General features: G+C 31.9%; 1 protein-coding gene across 4 annotated transcripts in view; it reads left to right on the forward strand.

The window, feature by feature from the left end:
- The first annotated feature begins 2,302 nt into the window (after positions 1 to 2,302).
- LOC143237182 (diacylglycerol lipase-beta-like) overlaps positions 2,303 to 20,175 on the forward strand; it is a 53,595-nt gene continuing 35,722 nt past the window's right edge. For 2 of the 4 annotated variants that reach the window (XR_013019909.1, XM_076476158.1), the window contains exons 1-5: positions 2,326 to 2,635; positions 3,255 to 3,402; positions 6,996 to 7,161; positions 8,219 to 8,368; positions 14,646 to 14,812. Coding sequence is in view for 3 of the 4 variants with exons in the window: in XM_076476158.1 (XP_076332273.1) it covers positions 3,308 to 3,402; positions 6,996 to 7,161; positions 8,219 to 8,368; positions 14,646 to 14,812 (578 nt within the window). In the remaining variant the exon portion in view is untranslated. Of the gene's footprint in view, positions 2,636 to 3,254; positions 3,403 to 6,995; positions 7,162 to 8,218; positions 8,369 to 14,645; positions 14,813 to 20,175 lie in introns of all 4 variants that reach the window. The other 2 variants (XM_076476159.1, XM_076476161.1) reach the window with 2 other exon arrangements.

Here is a 20,175-nt window from a genome sequence, read left to right on the forward strand (position 1 = left end):
GTCATGTCTTACAACTAGTTTACTGAAGGGTTTTCTTTTATGATAATTTTTAATTACCACTATAGTTCATTGTTATAGAATTATCGTTTATAATATGTTGTAATACCTTTACTGTGTTAAACGATGTTTATCATATTGCATTGTTTGCTTGTGTCTGTCTTACGCGTGGTTTTTGTTTCAGGTTTGATCATATAATGGTTTTATTTTTTTAATACAGCTGTAAAAGTTGTAGAACTTAAAGTGTTTCCACAGACGAGAGAAAAATCTAAAAATTACTCGAACAGAACACATATTATTTTAGTTTTATATGGGTTAAAATTAAAATTAAATATCGTCTTGCTTTGAGCCCGCCATAGCCAGGTGGTTGAAGCAAACAATACATTCTTGGTCATCACAGTTGTATCTATACCTTTAAATAATATCATTTTTTTTGTCAAGCCCTACACAGACTAGTTCTGTTCCTTTAGAACACAGTTCACAAGACAAATTATTTCTTCTATACTCTGTTATAATCATACAAACTGTGATAATTTCACTTTAGAAATTGTCACTATGGCCAAACTTACAATAATTTTGTTCCGATCTATCTATATCAAACTATATTTTAGACGCGTATTTATAGGTTTGTTTCACGCAAACCTACTCAAGGGCTACCTGCACTAGTTGTCCCTAATTGTGTAGTGTAAGACTAGAGGAAAGGCAGCTATTCATCACCACCCACCGCCAACTCTTGGGCTACTCTTTAATCAACGAATGGTGAGATTGACCGTCACATTATAACGCCTCCACGACTGATAGGGCGAGTACGTTTGGTGTGACGGGGATATAGCCGGAAAGAAACCTAGAACATTTCACGCATTACGAGATTTTACGATGCTTTGTTTGTAGTTAAGCAAAAGCTACATACTGGACAATCTGTGCTCTAACCACAACGGGTATCGAAACCCGGTTTCTAGTGTTGTAAATCAATAGACATATTTCTGTGCAACTGGGAGCATTTTATGATGCAATAATACTCGATTTAAACAACGAGAAAACTTTAAAAAATTATAGGAACATGGCGCAATGTTATAATAATCACCAATTCACGACAATTACGTAAAGATTCTTAAGCAGTTATGTAGACAAATTTATAATAATCTATCTCTTTTAAAAATAACTGAATTTAACACTCACATTATCATGGAACTACCTAAACCATAACACTTGCATTAAACTTAAATTGAAACAGTCGTGTGTATCTAACAATGACAAACATGTAGTAGAGAAGGTAAGAAACTGTGTATGTATCACACGTTTCTATTCTTCCTGTAATACTGTGGTATTTATTCTGAATTTATTCTTTATCGTGCATAAGACAGGTTTTTATTAAGATGATTTTATTCTAGTTGGCTTTGTTCCTTTGTTGTTCATTAGTAGATAATACCTGTTCTATCTAGGAAACTATTGCTTCAATGATAAACATTGTTGAAGTGATACCTGGATGTTACAGCCTCACTAATGTTCTAATGTGAATAACCAGTCATAGGATTAACAATATTCACTCTGAGTAAATATGATATTTCGTGCAAATTTAAGAACATTGCATTTATACAGTCTTGAATAGGATATTGAGGGATAAATAGTCGAGAAATGTAATGAAAGCAACATACGTAACACATTTAAAGCTTATTCATCTTGCATTTCATTTTATGTGCCCCTTCAAGTTATCCCGAAAATCCTGCGGTGACAGCTCACTTATAAATTATTGAACTATCTAATTCAGTCATAATTAAATTTCAATTGTAGCACTGAACTAATAAATACACTGAAATCTGTTACCACTCTGTGACTCTTATATGGACTAAACGTTAAAAAAATTGAAGTTTATTTCTTAGTATCCTTTAACTAGCATCGTCAAATTTTAAGTTGTTTCGATACTGTATTAAAAATAAAGCTGTTGTCGAAACCTATAGTACATACTAATAAAATATAATCAATTAATGTTTATTCTTAACCTAATGATAACCTAAAGAAGTTGAAATGTTACTTGTTTTGTGCTTCAATAAAAGTTTACAATATCCATATCAGCCATCCCTTCTACACACACACACACACACACACATATATATATATTTACTTCAAATGGGTTCCTCACGATAGTGTAATATTCATCATGTTTCTCTTCGCTAAAATATGTAAAACTACGACGATGTTTCCATCTAATTATTAAAAGTTTAGTCAATACTATAATTTCAAAATAATGTCAAACTTTTAGGTCTCTTAAAAAATTCATAAATATTTCTGAATTGTATTACATATTTACCGCCACCTTTTTTTAAATTTGACTTTATAAAATATTATGACCAGAGATAACTGTTAACGAGTAACCTCAGTAAGTTAAGAATTATTTTATATTATTAGTTTATAACATACACATATATATAGTGATATTGTTTCAAATGTATTTCATTCTGTAGATGTTGTTAACAATCATTTTGAATGTCATTATCAAATATTTGGTTCCCTTTTCTCTTTTGTATGAAAATACAATGATGGTTGATGTCATGTGCTGGCAAACAACTTTGGCTCAAACGATCTAAGTATGAGTTGATCGCTGACTGTACAGAAAGTGATATATGTATTATGTTATAAGGTAATTAGCATTAAATTTATTGTAATTCGTAATGGTGATATAATCTCATGACAAAAAGCCTTGTTATACTAAAAAATAGTATATAAGATACACTGAAACTTGTAACAGTTAAAGTCGAACAAGGTGAAACTTTATGTGTATTAAACTATATGTACTGTATCACAGTTTTAATAAAATATTTTTTATTCATTCATGGTAAAGGATGTCAGTTTTCGTTAAAATTAAGTTATAATATTTTAAACTTTCTCAAATTAAATAGTTTTTAGTACTAGAACTACGTGTTAAGTCTACCTATAAAATTATAATTTATGAACACAAATATCTACACAACACATTTTTAACACAAATTATATATACAAAGTACGTGCAATTTCTTTTTTATTTATTTTTGCTTGTTAAGCTAATGCTAATGAAACTTCATATTAAAAATAAAAAGTTTTGAATATGAGAAATATGAAATTGCTTTGGTAAGGCAAATTAACAGTAATATTCATTTCTTACATAAAAATTCAACATCCTTTTTTACCTTTTAGATTAAAAAATAAAAATTTAGAAAATTCGTCTCAGATTGAATTTGACATAATGTTATTCATAACTTAATGTTATTTCATTCTCTTAGACTTGTGATATTATTAACCATGGTCTGGAGTTCAGGAACCACTACCGATTAAAATGCCTGGTCTCATTGCTTGTAACCGTCGTTGGGGAATTGGAAGTGACGACCTCCTATTTCCAGCATTATTTGAGATAGGGATCCGTATGCTATGGTAGGTAGATATGATTTAAAATTAAAGGTTATATGAATCACCAGTTGGGACTTTTGTGTCGTAATATGAAGTATCGTAAAACATGGAATGGATGTGACACAGATGATGGGCATTTCTACAGTATGTTGTTCTTAATATTACTTTTGTATCGGGGTATGTATAATGGATGTGACACAGATGATGGGCATTTCTACAGTATGTTGTTCTTAATATTACTTTTGTATCGGGGTATGTATAATGGATGTGACACAGATGATGGGCATTTATACATGTTCTTAATATTACTTTTGTATCGGGTATGTTGTTCTTAATATTTTACTATGTTGTATCGGGGTATGTATAATGGATGTGATACAGATGATGGGCATTTCTACAGTATGTTGTTCTTAATATTACTTTTGTATCGGGGTATGTATAATGGATGTGATACAGATGATGGGCATTTCTACAGTATGTTGTTCTTAATATTACTTTTGTATCGGGGTATGTATAATGGATGTGACACAGATGATGGGCATTTCTACAGTATATGTATAATGACATTTGCTATGAAAATCTAATATAAAGCTGTTGGTGTTTTGTATATTGTGAAATAAGATGATGATGCAACCTGTGATATGCTGTTTACAATGATATGTTCTATCATTTGCTTTAGGTTTATTCATAACACCTGTTTATTGAATGAAAAATTAAAATAATTTAGTCATTTCATTTAAAAAGACTGTTTTTCATTGCCGAGAGATAAAAACATTCATAGAAAAAGTACACAATTTCTTAATGGATATGATAAAGTGTAATATATGGTAGTCAGAACAGCCAGAGTACAAATATGAAGTAAGTGTAATAAAAGTTTGAAGTGAGAAGAATAGAGTAATGAACTAAAGTAACTTAACAATTAAATATGAAATATAAGTTATATAAATATTTTATGTAACAACTTGGTTTTTAATGTTTAAATCAAACAAGTTGTTAGGCTGCTTAAAATAGTTCAGTTAAGATGAGATACGTGTGTTTTTGTTAAAATAATTAACAAGCCAACAGGGTCAACAGTAAACACTAATTATTTTATTAATAGCTGCCTGTTATAAGAATTGGTTGGAGAACAGACTTAGAAGTAATTCATAGTTCTTTCAGTGTGGTTACTCTGTGAATGAATTCAGTCATCTAAAGTGACTCTGTTTATAGAATACTAAACTGTTATATAGTGTGCACTGAAGTCATGAAAACAGACTTCAAAGTGATTCATGAGTAAACATCCTATAAACTTGGCTAATGGCAAAATGTCACTCAGATAAGGAATCATTTGAGAAACTATGAGAGATGAAACTATTAATAAAATTGTTTAATTAAAAAGAGGGGAATTGAAATCTTCAAAGATTTCAGAAACAAGACAGCTTGAAATAAAAATGCAAGTGCAATGAAAACAAATTAACAAGCTCAGTGCTTGAGATGTGGTGTGTAACAAGCTCAGTGCTTGAGATGTGGTGTGTAACAAGCTCAGTGCTTGAGATGTGGTGTGTAACAAGCTCAGTGCTTGAGATGTGGTGTGTAATAAGCTCAGTGCTTGAGATGTGGTGTGTAACAAGCTCAGTGCTTGAGATGTGGTGTGTAACAAGCTCAGTGCTTGAGATGTGGTGTGTAACAAGCTCAGTGCTTGAGATGTGGTGTGTAACAAGCTCAGTGCTTGAGATGTGGTGTGTAACAAGCTCAGTGCTTGAGATGTGGTGTGTAACAAGCTCAGTGCTTGAGATGTGGTGTTGTCATTATTTTCTCATGCTACAATTCCATATTCTGACTCTCTCTACAAGCCATAATATTTAAGAGTGTCAACATGTGGACTTGTAGCTAGAAAATAAGATGTAAACACAATATCTCAAACATTAAATTTCTTTGTCGTATTTTGTGAAGGTACTTATCGTATTAAAAGTTATAGTACAGAAACTGTGATGGTTATTAACATCAAGAGAGCCTGTAGGGCAAGGGTTCATCTGTATGTAACTATGTCTCATTCCTACTTCACTTTTACACAGCATATTTAAACAAAATAAATATAGTTTTTCTCTCTAGTCCCTTCCTGTTGTAAACATTTATTGTATTGCCTGTTGAACCTTTTCCTTTTGAGAAGTATAACCAAAGTTGAGTTTGGTGAATTAGACTGATTGTAAAAAGTGGGAGTGAACAAAATATGTTTAACTGTCTCTTGTATTTCTTATTGTCACATTGTGCCTCATGTATTGTTGTAAAAGTACCAGGGTGGTTTCAAAAGGTGGTAAGATAATTTCAGGCCTATCTTATCCTGCTGTGAAATAATGAATTCTGGGAATTTTGTGTTTTACTTTGCTCTTTTAGGGAGTATTGTAAAAATATTTTCTTAATTTTTGTTTAATTAAAAGTAGATGTGAATTCTTAATAAACCCTTGGTTTATATTCAAATTTTGTTGTCTCATATTCCTAATGTTTGTGTATATTCCCATTTTGTTGCCTCATATTCCTAATGTTTGTGTATATTCCCATTTTGTTGCCTCATATTCCTAATGTTTGTGTATATTCCCATTTTGTTGCCTCATATTCCTAATGTTTGTGTATATTCCCATTTTGTTGCCTCATATTCCTAATGTTTGTGTATACTCCCATTTTGTTGCCTCATATTCCTAATGTTTGTGTATATTCCCATTTTGTTGCCTCATATTCCTAATGTTTGTGTATATTCCCATTTTGTTGCCTCATATTCCTAATGTTTGTGTATATTCCCATTTTGTTGCCTCATATTCCTAATGTTTGTGTATATTCCCATTTTGTTGCCTCATATTCCTAATGTTTGTGTATATTCCCATTTTGTTGCCTCATATTCCTAATGTTTGTGTATATTCCCATTTTGTTGCCTCATATTCCTAATGTTTGTGTATATTCCCATTTTGTTGCCTCATATTCCTAATGTTTGTGTATATTCCCATTTTGTTGTCTTGTATTCCTAATGTTTGTGTATATTCCCATTTTCTTGTCTCGTATTCCTAATGTTTGTGTATATTTCCATTTTCTTGTCTCATGTTTGTGTATATTCCCATTTTCTTGTCTCGTATTCCTAATGTTTGTGTATATTTCCATTTTCTTGTCTCGTATTCCTAATGTTTGTGTATATTCCCATTTTGTTGTCTCATATTCCTAATGTTTGTGTATATTCCCATTTTGTTGCCTCATATTCCTAATGTTTGTGTATATTCCCATTTTGTTGCCTCATATTCCTAATGTTTGTGTATACTCCCATTTTGTTGCCTCATATTCCTAATGTTTGTGTATACTCCCATTTTGTTGTCTTGTATTCCTAATATTTGTGTATATTCCCATTTTCTTGTCTCGTATTCCTAATGTTTGTGTATATTTCCATTTTCTTGTCTCATATTCCTAATGTTTGGGTATATTCACATTTTCTTGTCTCATATTCCTAATGTTTGTATATGGTTTATTGAAGCTTCACATAAAAAACTGTGAGTTAAATGTGTAGATATTGAAGTGTGCTGTTGATTATTGAAGTAAAAACTAGTTATATATCTAGTAATTAATACTGTCAGTGAACCTGTATTTCTATTTTAAAGGTTATGTGTTGTCGTGGGAGTGTTTGTGAAACATCAAAGTCATGCAGGCTGCAATGGTTCAGAACTGTTGAGCATTTACTTGATTGGAGTTTTAGTTTGTTTGACCCTTGTTATAGCTGTCAACAGTGTGATCATATGGTTTACTACTAAGGGATCAGTTATTGAGGTAAGATTTTCTCTGCATGATTATCTTGGTTTCAAATTAGTTACTTCTCATTTATTAAAACAGTGTCACTAAAATGTTAAATGTAATTTCTCTTTATTTTAAATTTCCTAATCTATTGCACAGTTAGACTATGAAGAACAGTGCAATATTATGAATTAGTTAATCATGATGTTTTGTGCAACTCCTTTGTCTGTCACCTACAATGTATATAATTACCTTATTCTTCCAAAATCCACCTGGAAGTGGAACTCTCTCTGTAAATAAATCCCAACAGTATTTCAAACTGTAAAAACAAGTGATACCAGTAAACTGGCTGATGTAAGTAATATAAACATCACAAATAAGTTTGTGCACTCTGTTGATAAGTTTGTGCACTGTGTTGATAAGTTTGTGCACTCTGTTGATAAGTTTGTATGCTGTGTTGATAAGTTTGTGCACTCTGTTGATAAGTTTGTATGCTGTATTGATAAGTTTGTGCACTCTGTTGATAAGTTTGTGCACTGTGTTGATAAGTTTGTACACTGTGTTGATAAGTTTGTGCACTGTGTTGATAAGTTTGTATGCTGTATTGATAAGTTTGTGCACTGTGTTAAGTTTGTGCACTGTGTTGATAAGTTTGTGCACTGTGTTGATAAGTTTGTGCACTCTGTTGATAAGTTTGTGCACTCTGTTGATAAGTTTGTGCACTGTGTTGATAAGTTTGTGCACTCTGTTGATAAGTTTGTATGCTGTATTGATAAGTTTGTGCACTGTGTTGATAAGTTTGTACACTGTGTTGATAAGTTTGTGCACTCTGTTGATAAGTTTGTACACTGTGTTGACTGTTTTCACTTAAATATTGCTTCAACAGATGCACAAATATGAAGGAAAACAACAATAATTACTGGTGTTCAGTGCTTAATTAAGAAATCACTAGTGAACTGATTTACTTATCAAGATGTCTGACATATAGAGTATTATGGATGAAGAAAGTGTATTACTGATAATAATAATAATATAAAAGAGCTTTAAATTCCAATAAAATATTTTGAAAGTTTGTGCATAAAATATTTTGCAGACACGTCCTCGACAAGCTGTTTCAAAGCTGTTGTACTTTCGATTGTTGTTAATAATACCAGAAGTAGCTTGGACGATTTTGGGAACTCTGTGGGCTTTTTCACCAAATAGCCACAGCTGTGAGTCAGAAGATGTTGTACTTATTGTAGAGGTAAGGAACCTTGTTTCAATTTGTCTGTTAGGTATGTGTGGCACAGAATTAATGCAGTTATGTTTTTCTTATCTTCTTTCCATCCGTTAACTATTGAAGATGAGGAATGGTGTCTTGTTTTTATCTGTTAACTATTGAAGATGAGGAATGGTGTCTTGTTTCCATCTGTTAACTATTTAAGATGAGGAATGATGTCTTGTTTCCATCTGTTAACTATTGAAGATCAGGAATGAAGATGAAGAGGAATGATGTCTTGTTTCCATCTGTTAACTATTGAAGATGAGGAATGGTGTCTTGTTTCCATCTGTTAACTATTGAAGATGAGGAATGATGTCTTGTTTCCATCTGAAGATGAGGAATGATGTCTTGTTTCCATCTGTTAACTATTGAAGATCAGGAATGATGTCTTGTTTCCATCTGTTAACTATTGAAGATGAGGAATGGTGTCTTGTTTCCATCTGTTAACTATTGAAGATCAGGAATGATGTCTTGTTTCCATCTGTTAACTATTGAAGATGAGGAATGGTGTCTTGTTTCCATCTGTTAACTATTGAAGATCAGGAATGATGTCTTGTTTCCATCTGTTAACTATTGAAGATGAGGAATGGTGTCTTGTTTCCATCTGTTAACTATTGAAGATGAGGAATGATGTCTTGTTTCCATCTGTTAACTATTGAAGATGAGGAATGGTGTCTTGTTTCCATCTGTTAACTATTGAAGATGAGGAATGGTGTCTTGTTTCCATCTGTTAACTATTGAAGATGAGGAATGATGTCTTGTTTCCATCTGTTAACTATTGAAGATGAGGAATGGTGTCTTGTTTCCATCTGTTAACTATTGAAGATGAGGAATGATGTCTTGTTTCCATCTGTTAACTATTGAAGATGAGGAATGATGTCTTGTTTCCATCTGTTAACTATTGAAGATGAGGAATGATGTCTTGTTTCCATCTGTTAACTATTGAAGATGAGGAATGGTGTCTTGTTTCCATCTGTTAACTATTGAAGATGAGGAATGATGTCTTGTTTCCATCTGTTAACTATTGAAGATGAGGAATGATGTCTTGTTTCCATCTGTTAACTATTGAAGATGAGGAATGGTGTCTTGTTTCCATCTGTTAACTATTGAAGATGAGGAATGATGTCTTGTTTCCATCTGTTAACTATTGAAGATGAGGAATGGTGTCTTGTTTCCATCTGTTAACTATTGAAGATGAGGAATGATGTCTTGTTTCCATCTGTTAACTATTGAAGATCAGGAATGATGTCTTGTTTCCATCTGTTAACTATTGAAGATGAGGAATGGTGTCTTGTTTCCATCTGTTAACTATTGAAGATCAGGAATGATGTCTTGTTTCCATCTGTTAACTATTGAAGATGAGGAATGGTGTCTTGTTTCCATCTGTTAACTATTGAAGATCAGGAATGATGTCTTGTTTCCATCTGTTAACTATTGAAGATGAGGAATGGTGTCTTGTTTCCATCTGTTAACTATTGAAGATGAGGAATGATGTCTTGTTTCCATCTGTTAACTATTGAAGATGAGGAATGATGTCTTGTTTCCATCTGTTAACTATTGAAGATGAGGAATGGTGTCTTGTTTCCATCTGTTAACTATTGAAGATGAGGAATGATGTCTTGTTTCCATCTGTTAACTATTGAAGATGAGGAATGATGTCTTGTTTCCATCTGTTAACTATTGAAGATGAGGAATGATGTCTTGTTTCCATCTGTTAACTATTGAAGATGAGGAATGGTGTCTTGTTTCCATCTGTTAACTATTGAAGATGAGGAATGATGTCTTGTTTCCATCTGTTAACTATTGAAGATGAGGAATGATGTCTTGTTTCCATCTGTTAACTATTGAAGATGAGGAATGATGTCTTGTTTCCATCTGTTAACTATTGAAGATGAGGAATGGTGTCTTGTTTCCATCTGTTAACTATTGAAGATGAGGAATGATGTCTTGTTTCCATCTGTTAACTATTGAAGATGAGGAATGGTGTCTTGTTTCCATCTGTTAACTATTGAAGATCAGGAATGATGTCTTGTTTCCATCTGTTAACTATTGAAGATCAGGAATGATGTCTTGTTTCCATCTGTTAACTATTGAAGATGAGGAATGGTGTCTTGTTTCCATCTGTTAACTATTGAAGATGAGGAATGATGTCTTGTTTCCATCTGTTAACTATTGAAGATGAGGAATGGTGTCTTGTTTCCATCTGTTAACTATTGAAGATGAGGAATGATGTCTTGTTTCCATCTGTTAACTATTGAAGATGAGGAATGGTGTCTTGTTTCCATCTGTTAACTATTGAAGATGAGGAATGATGTCTTGTTTCCATCTGTTAACTATTAAAGATGAGGAATGGTGTCTTGTTTCCATCTGTTAACTATTGAAGATGAGGAATGGTGTCTTGTTTCCATCTGTTAACTATTGAAGATGAGGAATGATGTCTTATTTTCATCTGTTAACTATTGAAGATGAGGAATGATGTCTTGTTTCCATCTGTTAACTATTGAAGATGAGGAATGATGTCTTATTTTCATCTGTTAACTATTGAAGATGAGGAATGGTGTCTTGTTTCCATCTGTTAACTACTGAAGATGAGGAATGGTGTTTAAATCATCATTTATAAAAAACTGAAATAAAAGGCACAATTTAATAAGCCAGCTACCATATAAAAACTGATATAAATTATTTAGATATGGTAATGACTTCTTCACGATAAGATTTCCAACTGAAATATTTCCACCAAAGATTGTTCACCTAACTTTTCTTATGACAAAACTGTTAAGTCTATGTTCCAATTTCACAGTTTCTAACTGCACAGTAAAAGAAAGATGACTCTTTAGCAACACCAGCTACCAACAGTTTTTATGTTTGTGTTACTGCTGTTGTTTGTGTCTGTTGACTAGAGGAAAGAGAACTGGATGGTACCACTAACTGCCAAGAGTTATTGTTAACTGTTGAATAGGTAGCAGACAACTCACTGGTATTACTCATTTAATTTTTCTTTTCATTTCATGATCTTGTGCACAAGTGCCATTCAAGCTTATTAATTAACTGGTAGTTTTCCTTAGTTTATCTATTCTTCACAATTCCAGTCAAGTAGTCTCTTCAGCTTCACTTTTAAAGAAGGATAACAACAAACATTATTATATTGTTACACTATGATACTATATGAAGTTAATAGTATGACATATTTCCTGACCTCTTTGTATTGTATTGTTACACTATGATACTGTATGAAGTTAATAGTATGACATATTTCCTGACCTCTTTGTATTGTATTGTTACACTATGATACTGTATGAAGTTAATAGTATGACATATTTCCTGACCTCTTTGTATTGTATTGTTACACTATGATACTGTATGAAGTTAATAGTATGACATATTTCCTAACCTCTTTGTATTGTATTGTTACACTGTGATACAGTTAATAGTATGACATATTTCCTGACCTCTTTGTATTGTATTGTTACACTATGATACTGTATGAAGTTAATAGTATGGCATATTTCCTAACCTCTTTGTATTGTATTGTTACACTGTGATACTATATAAAGTTAATAGTATGGCATATTTCCTGACCTCTTTGTATTGTATTGTTACACTATGATACTGTATGAAGTTAATAGTATGACATATTTCCTAACCTCTTTGTATTGTATTGTTACACTGTGATACTATATGAAGTTAATAGTATGGCATATTTCCTAACCTCTTTGTATTGTATTGTTACACTGTGATACTATATAAAGTTAATAGTATGGCATATTTCCTGACCTCTTTGTATTATATTGTTACACTGTGATACTATATGAAGTTAATAGTATGACATATTTCCTAACCTCTTTGTATTGTATTGTTACACTGTGATACTATATAAAGTTAATAGTATGGCATATTTCCTGACCTCTTTGTATTATATTGTTACACTGTGATACTATATGAAGTTAATAGTATGACATATTTCCTATTCTCTTTGTATTGTATTGTTACACTATGATACTATATGAAGTTAATAGTATGGCATATTTCCTAAGCTCTTTGTATTGTATTGTTACACTGTGATACTATATAAAGTTAATAGTATGGCATATTTCCTGACCTCTTTGTATTATATTGTTACACTATGATACTATATGAAGTTAATAGTATGACATATTTCCTGACCTCTTTGTATTGTATTGTTACATTATGATACTGTATGAAGTTAATAGTATGACATATTTCCTAACCTCTTTGTATTGTATTGTTACACTGTGATACTATATAAAGTTAATAGTATGGCATATTTCCTGACCTCTTTGTATTATATTGTTACACTGTGATACTATATGAAGTTAATAGTATGACATATTTCCTATTCTCTTTGTATTGTATTGTTACACTATGATACTATATGAAGTTAATAGTATGGCATATTTCCTAAGCTCTTTGTATTGTATTGTTACACTGTGATACTATATAAAGTTAATAGTATGGCATATTTCCTGACCTCTTTGTATTATATTGTTACACTATGATACTATATGAAGTTAATAGTATGACATATTTCCTGACCTCTTTGTATTGTATTGTTACATTATGATACTGTATGAAGTTAATAGTATGACATATTTCCTATTCTCTTTGTATTGTATTGTTACACTGTGATACTATATGAAGTTAATAGTATGGCATATTTCCTAAGCTCTTTGTATTGTATTCTTACACTGTGATACTATATAAAGTTAATAGTATGGCATATTTCCTAAGCTCTTTGTATTGTATTCTTACACTGTGATACTATATAAAGTTAATAGTATGGCATGTTTCCTAAGCTCTTTGTATTGTATTGTTACACTGTGATACTATATGAAGTTAATATACTCTTCAAAAAAAGAAACACAAAAGGCAAAATTTGAGACAAATTGTTAACAAGTTTATTCCGGGTAGTTGTGTATGACATTTGTGAAACTTTGCACATTCACTGCTGAACATCCAAAGTCTGCAAAGGCGAAGTTCACGCTTACTAGTTGAAGTTTAACGTCACTCAACGTCAATAAAGAGTATGCCCCCCGTGAGCATCAATAACTGCTTGGCATCTCCTGCCCATGGAAGCGATGAGATGACAAATCACATCCTGTGGAATGGCTGTCCACTCAGCCTGCAAAGCTGCTGCAAGCTGAGGTAGAGTCTGTGGTTGAGGTTGTCACCATCGCAGACGTCGGTCCAAGTTGTCCCAAAGATGTTTGATGGGGTTTAAATCTGGTGATCTGGAGGCCCAGGGAAGAACGTTGATATTGTGGTGTCTCAAGAAGACAGTGGTGAGTTGGGCTGTGTGAGGATGGGCGTTGTCATGTTGAAAACCATTGTTGACGTTCACCATGATGGGTTGCACATGGGACCTAAGAATCTCCTCGACGGTTGCGTACGGTCTGATCAGAAATCCTACGCAACTCTGGTATGGTTGAGGCAGTAGACGTCGCAGTGGTGGTTTTATCCCGAAGGTGATGTAACCAAATGTAGCGATCTTGTGCAGATGTGGTCACATGAGGTCTGCCAGATCGTGGACGGTCACGAGTTTATCCATGTTGTTGGTGACGATTCCATAGCCTTGTGATGTGCTTGGGTGGAAATTCACAGCTCTGGCAACATCTGATCAAGATTCGCCTGCTTCCAAGCGACCAATGGCGTTGTTGCGTTGTGCTTCAGTCAGTCTTGGCGTAACTGTATTGCGTGTCGATGGCTTAACACTGAGCTATGGAAACTGAGTACCCGTCACTTTTGTAGGGATTTTGCACATGTTGTACTTGCAGAACATGCAGATCTCTCAAACAAATTTATTGGACACGAATGCGTTTTGACGAAAAATCCGATGTTTTCCTCCGTTTTCAAAGTGCATAACTTTTATTGTCATTTTGGTCTGACAATCAATGCCTTAAAACGTGTAACATCACATACTCTGAGCTTGTAACGTTATTACATATATTTCTCTTTAAAATTAAAAAAATATCCCTTTTGCATTTCTTGTTTTGAAGAGTATATTATGACATATTTCCTATTCTCTTTGTATTGTATTGTTACACTATGATACTATATGAAGTTAATAGTATGATATATTTCCTGATCTCTTTGTATTGTATTGTTACAGTATGATACTCTTTGAAGTTAATAGTATGACATATTTCCTATGCTCATTTGACTTTCATTTTCTCTATGTAATAAGTATGCTAAGATAATCAGTCTATTGAGAACACTATAAAAGGTTCTTATTTTTCCCCAGATTGCTAATATCTTAGCTTGGATCATACTTGTGGCCACATTATTAGGTGTGTTTATTGTGTTTGATCCTCTGGGAGCAGTCAAACTGGAGAGTTCAGGTGATTCACATCTTTATGTAGAACTCCCAACAATAGCAGCATTAAAAGCAAAACAAGTGTGGAAATATAGGTATGTTTTACTTTACAATACTTACAATCGTATCATTTAAATATAGGTATGTTTTGCTTTACAATACTTACAATCATATCATTTAAATATAGGTATGTTTTACTTTACAATACTTACAATCGTATCATTTAAATATAGGTATGTTTTACTTTACAATACTTACAATCGTATCATTTAAATGTAGGTATGTTTTACTTTACAATACTTACAATCGTATCATTTAAATATAGGTATGTTTTACTTTACAATACTAACAATCGTATCATTTAAATATAGGTATGTTTTACTTTACAATACTTACAATCGTATCATTTAAATATAGGTATGTTTTACTTTAGGATACTATGTTAAAAAGTTGCTTTTGGGACATTGTTACACTGTTTATTTTAGTTGGACAAAAATATCATTTAAAGTTGTGAACTGTAAGGTGAAAATACTGGTTTAGACTCTTAAGATGAGTTAATAGAGAGGAGTGTGCTGTCATCGTCCAAGTTCTTGTCCTAATAATGGAAATCAGCCTGTTTGATCACCAAGTTGAGGGTAAGTTACAGTTGAAGGAAATTTTAACTCTTTTCATATGAGCATCCTTTTATAGAGTTTCTTTCAAAATTTAAGTAAACAACTTTATTATCATTGTTTAAGAACAACTTTGGCATCAAAATAGGCCAAATATTAATATTATACAAGTTGTGAATTTAATAATTCAATATTTTAAGAAACCCTAAATTTCCCCATGTACAAAAATTGTGACATTTGCTCTCTAGGTCTTAACTCATTAATACTCTTCCGAGAAGTATGAAACTTAACATAAAGTACTCATTATTATATTGTTATCACTCAGGTATGTAATGTTATTACATTATTATATTGTTATCACTCAGGTATGTAATGTTATTACATTATTATATTGTTATCACTCAGGTATGTAATGTTATTACATTATTATATTGTTATTACTCAGGCAAAGAATAATTTTAATAACCTTCAATCTTATTCACAGGACATAAACTAGAAAATCAGACCCTTCCTTCCATACCCACTTAGAAAATCAGACCCTTTCTTCCATACCCACTTAGAAAATCAGACCCTTTCTTCCATACCCACTTAGAAAATCAGACCCTTCCTTCCATACCCACTTAGAAAATCAAACCCTTCCTTCCATACACACTTTGAAAAATCAAACCCTTCCTTCCGTACACACTTTAAAAATCAGACCCTTCCTTCCATACCCATTTAGAAAATCAGACCCTTTCTTCCATACCCACTTAGCAAATCAGACCCATCATTCCATACCCACTTAGAAAAACAGACCCTTCCTTCCATACACACTTTGAAAATCAGACCCTTCCTTCTATACTCACTTAGAAAATCAAACCCTTTCTTCCATACCCACTTAGAAAATCAGACCCTTCCTTCCATACCCACTTAGAAAATCAAACCCTTCCTTCCATACCCACTTAGAAAATCAAACCCTTCATTCCATACCCACTTAGAAAATCAAACCCTTCATTCCATACCCACTTGTCACATCCTCTTGTAATATTCTCTCTGAAACACATACCACATGTTTTCATACAAAGTTATTATGTTTTTCATGAGAAGAGATACCACATGTTTTCATATAGTTATTTTGTTTTTCATGAGAAGAGATGCCACATGTTTTCATATAGTTATTTTGTTTTTCATGTGAAGAGACACCACATGTTTTCATACAAAGTTATTATGTTTTTCATGTAAAGAGATACCACGTGTTTTCATACAAAGTTATTTTGTTTTTCATGAGAAGAGATGCCACATGTTTTCATATAGTTATTTTGTTTTTCATGAGAAGAGATGCCACATGTTTTCATATAGTTATTTTGTTTTTCATGTGAAGAGACACCACATGTTTTCATACAAAGTTATTATGTTTTCCATGTAAAGAGATACCACGTGTTTTCATACAAAGTTATTTTGTTTTTCATGAGAAGAGACACCACATGTTTTCATACAAAGTTAGTATGTTTTTCATGAGAAGAGACACCACATGTTTTCATACAAAGTTATTATGTTTTTCATGCAAAGAGATACCATGTGTTTTCATACAAAATTATTTTGTTTTTCATGAGAAGAGACATGTGAAAACTAAAGTAGATCATATCTGTATACTACAATAAGTATTTCACTTACCAATACAGTGGATATGGAACCAGTAGAGATAAGTTTCACAAAAGAGAATTTTAAATCTGGCTCATCTTGTTTTAATTTATACATGATTGATCCTGTTTAATATACATAAACATGCGATTTATTCTGTGTTGTGACTATATCACATGTTTTGGCAAAGTGTAAGGAAATTACTTGTGTGTTAGTAATGGCGCTATTTGCAAATGAAATTAAGAATTGTCATATGGTTACCAAGTTACTAAAGTGTATTTTGTAGTGTGAGATGTGTGACACTAATTATAGTAACCAAGTTATGAAAGTGTATTTTGTAGTGTGAGATGTATGACACTAATTATAGTAACCAAGTTATGAAAGTGTATTTTGTAGTGTGAGATGTATGACACTAATTATAGTAACCAAGTTATGAAAGTGTATTTTGTAGTGTGAGATGTATGACACTAATTATAGCAACCAAGTTATGAAAGTGTATTTTGTAGTGTTAGATGTATGACACTAATTATAGTAACCAAGTTATGAAAGTGTATTTTGTAGTGTGAGATGTATGACACTAATTATAGTAACCAAGTTATGAAAGTGTATTTTGTAGTGTGAGATGTATGACACTAATTATAGTAACCAAGTTATGAAAGTGTATTTTGTAGTGTTAGATGTATGACACTAGTTATAGTAACCAAGTTATGAAAGTGTATTTTGTAGTGTGAGATGTATGACACTAATTATAGTAACCAAGTTATGAAAGTGTATTTTGTAGTGTGACATGTATGACACTAATTATAGTAACCAAGTTATGAAAGTCTATTTTGTAGTGTGAGATGTGTGACACTAATTATAGTAACCAAGTTATGAAAGTGTATTTTGTAGTGTGAGATGTATGACACTAATTATAGTAACCAAGTTATGAAAGTGTATTTTGTAGTGTGAGATGTATGACACTAATTATAGTAACCAAGTTATGAAAGTGTATTTTGTAGTGTGAGATGTATGACACTAATTATAGTAACCAAGTTATGAAAGTGTGTTTTGTAGTGTGAGATGTATGACACTAATTATAGTAACCAAGTTATGAAAGTGTATTTTGTAGTGTGAGATGTATGACACTAATTATAGTAACCAAGTTATGAAAGTGTATTTTGTAGTGTGAGATGTATGACACTAATTATAGTAACCAAGTTATGAAAGTGTATTTTGTAGTGTGAGATGTATGACACTAATTATAGTAACCAAGTTATGAAAGTGTATTTTGTAGTGTGAGATGTATGACACTAATTATAGTAACCAAGTTATGAAAGTGTATTTTGTAGTGTGAGATGTATGACACTAATTATAGTAACCAAGTTATGAAAGTGTATTTTGTAGTGTGAGATGTATGACACTAATTATAGTAACCAAGTTATGAAAGTGTATTTTGTAGTGTGAGATGTATGACACTAATTATAGTAACCAAGTTATGAAAGTGTATTTTGTAGTGTGAGATGTATGACACTAATTATAGTAACCAAGTTATGAAAGTGTATTTTGTAGTGTGAGATGTATGACACTAATTATAGTAACCAAGTTATGAAAGTGTATTTTGTAGTGTGAGATGTATGACACTAATTATAGTAACCAAGTTATGAAAGTGTATTTTGTAGTGTGAGATGTATGACACTAATTATAGTAACCAAGTTATGAAAGTGTATTTTGTAGTGTTAGATGTATGACACTAATTATAGTAACCAAGTTATGAAAGTGTATTTTGTAGTGTGAGATGTATGACACTAATTATAGTAACCAAGTTATGAAAGTGTATTTTGTAGTGTGAGATGTATGACACTAATTATAGTAACCAAGTTATGAAAGTGTATTTTGTAGTGTGAGATGTATGACACTAATTATAGTAACCAAGTTATGAAAGTGTATTTTGTAGTGTTAGATGTATGACACTAATTATAGTAACCAAGTTATGAAAGTGTATTTTGTAGTGTGAGATGTATGACACTAATTATAGTAACCAAGTTATGAAAGTGTATTTTGTAGTGTGAGATGTATGACACTAATTATAGTAACCAAGTTATGAAAGTGTATTTTGTAGTGTGAGATGTATGACACTAATTATAGTAACCAAGTTATGAAAGTGTATTTTGTAGTGTGAGATGTATGACACTAATTATAGTAACCAAGTTATGAAAGTGTATTTTGTAGTGTGAGATGTATGACACTAATTATAGTAACCAAGTTATGAAAGTGTATTTTGTAGTGTGAGATGTATGACACTAATTATAGTAACCAAGTTATGAAAGTCTATTTTGTAGTGTGAGATGTGTGACACTAATTATAGTAACCAAGTTATGAAAGTGTATTTTGTAGTGTGAGATGTATGACACTAATTATAGTAACCAAGTTATGAAAGTGTATTTTGTAGTGTGAGATGTATGACACTAATTATAGTAACCAAGTTATGAAAGTGTATTTTGTAGTGTGAGATGTATGACACTAATTATAGTAACCAAGTTATGAAAGTGTATTTTGTAGTGTGAGATGTATGACACTAATTATAGTAACCAAGTTATGAAAGTGTATTTTGTAGTGTGAGATGTATGACACTAATTATAGTAACCAAGTTATGAAAGTGTATTTTGTAGTGTGAGATGTATGACACTAATTATAGTAACCAAGTTATGAAAGTGTATTTTGTAGTGTGAGATGTGTGACACTAATTATAGTAACCAAGTTATGAAAGTGTATTTTGTAGTGTGAGATGTGTGACACTAATTATAGTAACCAAGTTATGAAAGTGTATTTTGTAGTGTGAGATGTATGACACTAATTATAGTAACCAAGTTATGAAAGTGTATTTTGTAGTGTGAGATGTATGACACTAATTATAGTAACCAAGTTATGAAAGTGTATTTTGTAGTGTGAGATGTATGACACTAATTATAGTAACCAAGTTATGAAAGTGTATTTTGTAGTGTGAGATGTATGACACTAATTATAGTAACCAAGTTATGAAAGTGTATTTTGTAGTGTGAGATGTATGACACTAATTATAGTAACCAAGTTATGAAAGTGTGTATTTTGTAGTGTGAGATGTATGACACTAATTATAGTAACCAAGTTATGAAAGTGTATTTTGTAGTGTGAGATGTATGACACTAATTATAGTAACCAAGTTATGAAAGTGTATTTTGTAGTGTGAGATGTATGACACTAATTAT

Source organism: Tachypleus tridentatus, chromosome 13 (assembly GCF_004210375.1).
Source record: "Tachypleus tridentatus isolate NWPU-2018 chromosome 13, ASM421037v1, whole genome shotgun sequence".
NCBI classification, from domain to species: Eukaryota; Metazoa; Arthropoda; class Merostomata; order Xiphosura; family Limulidae; genus Tachypleus; species Tachypleus tridentatus.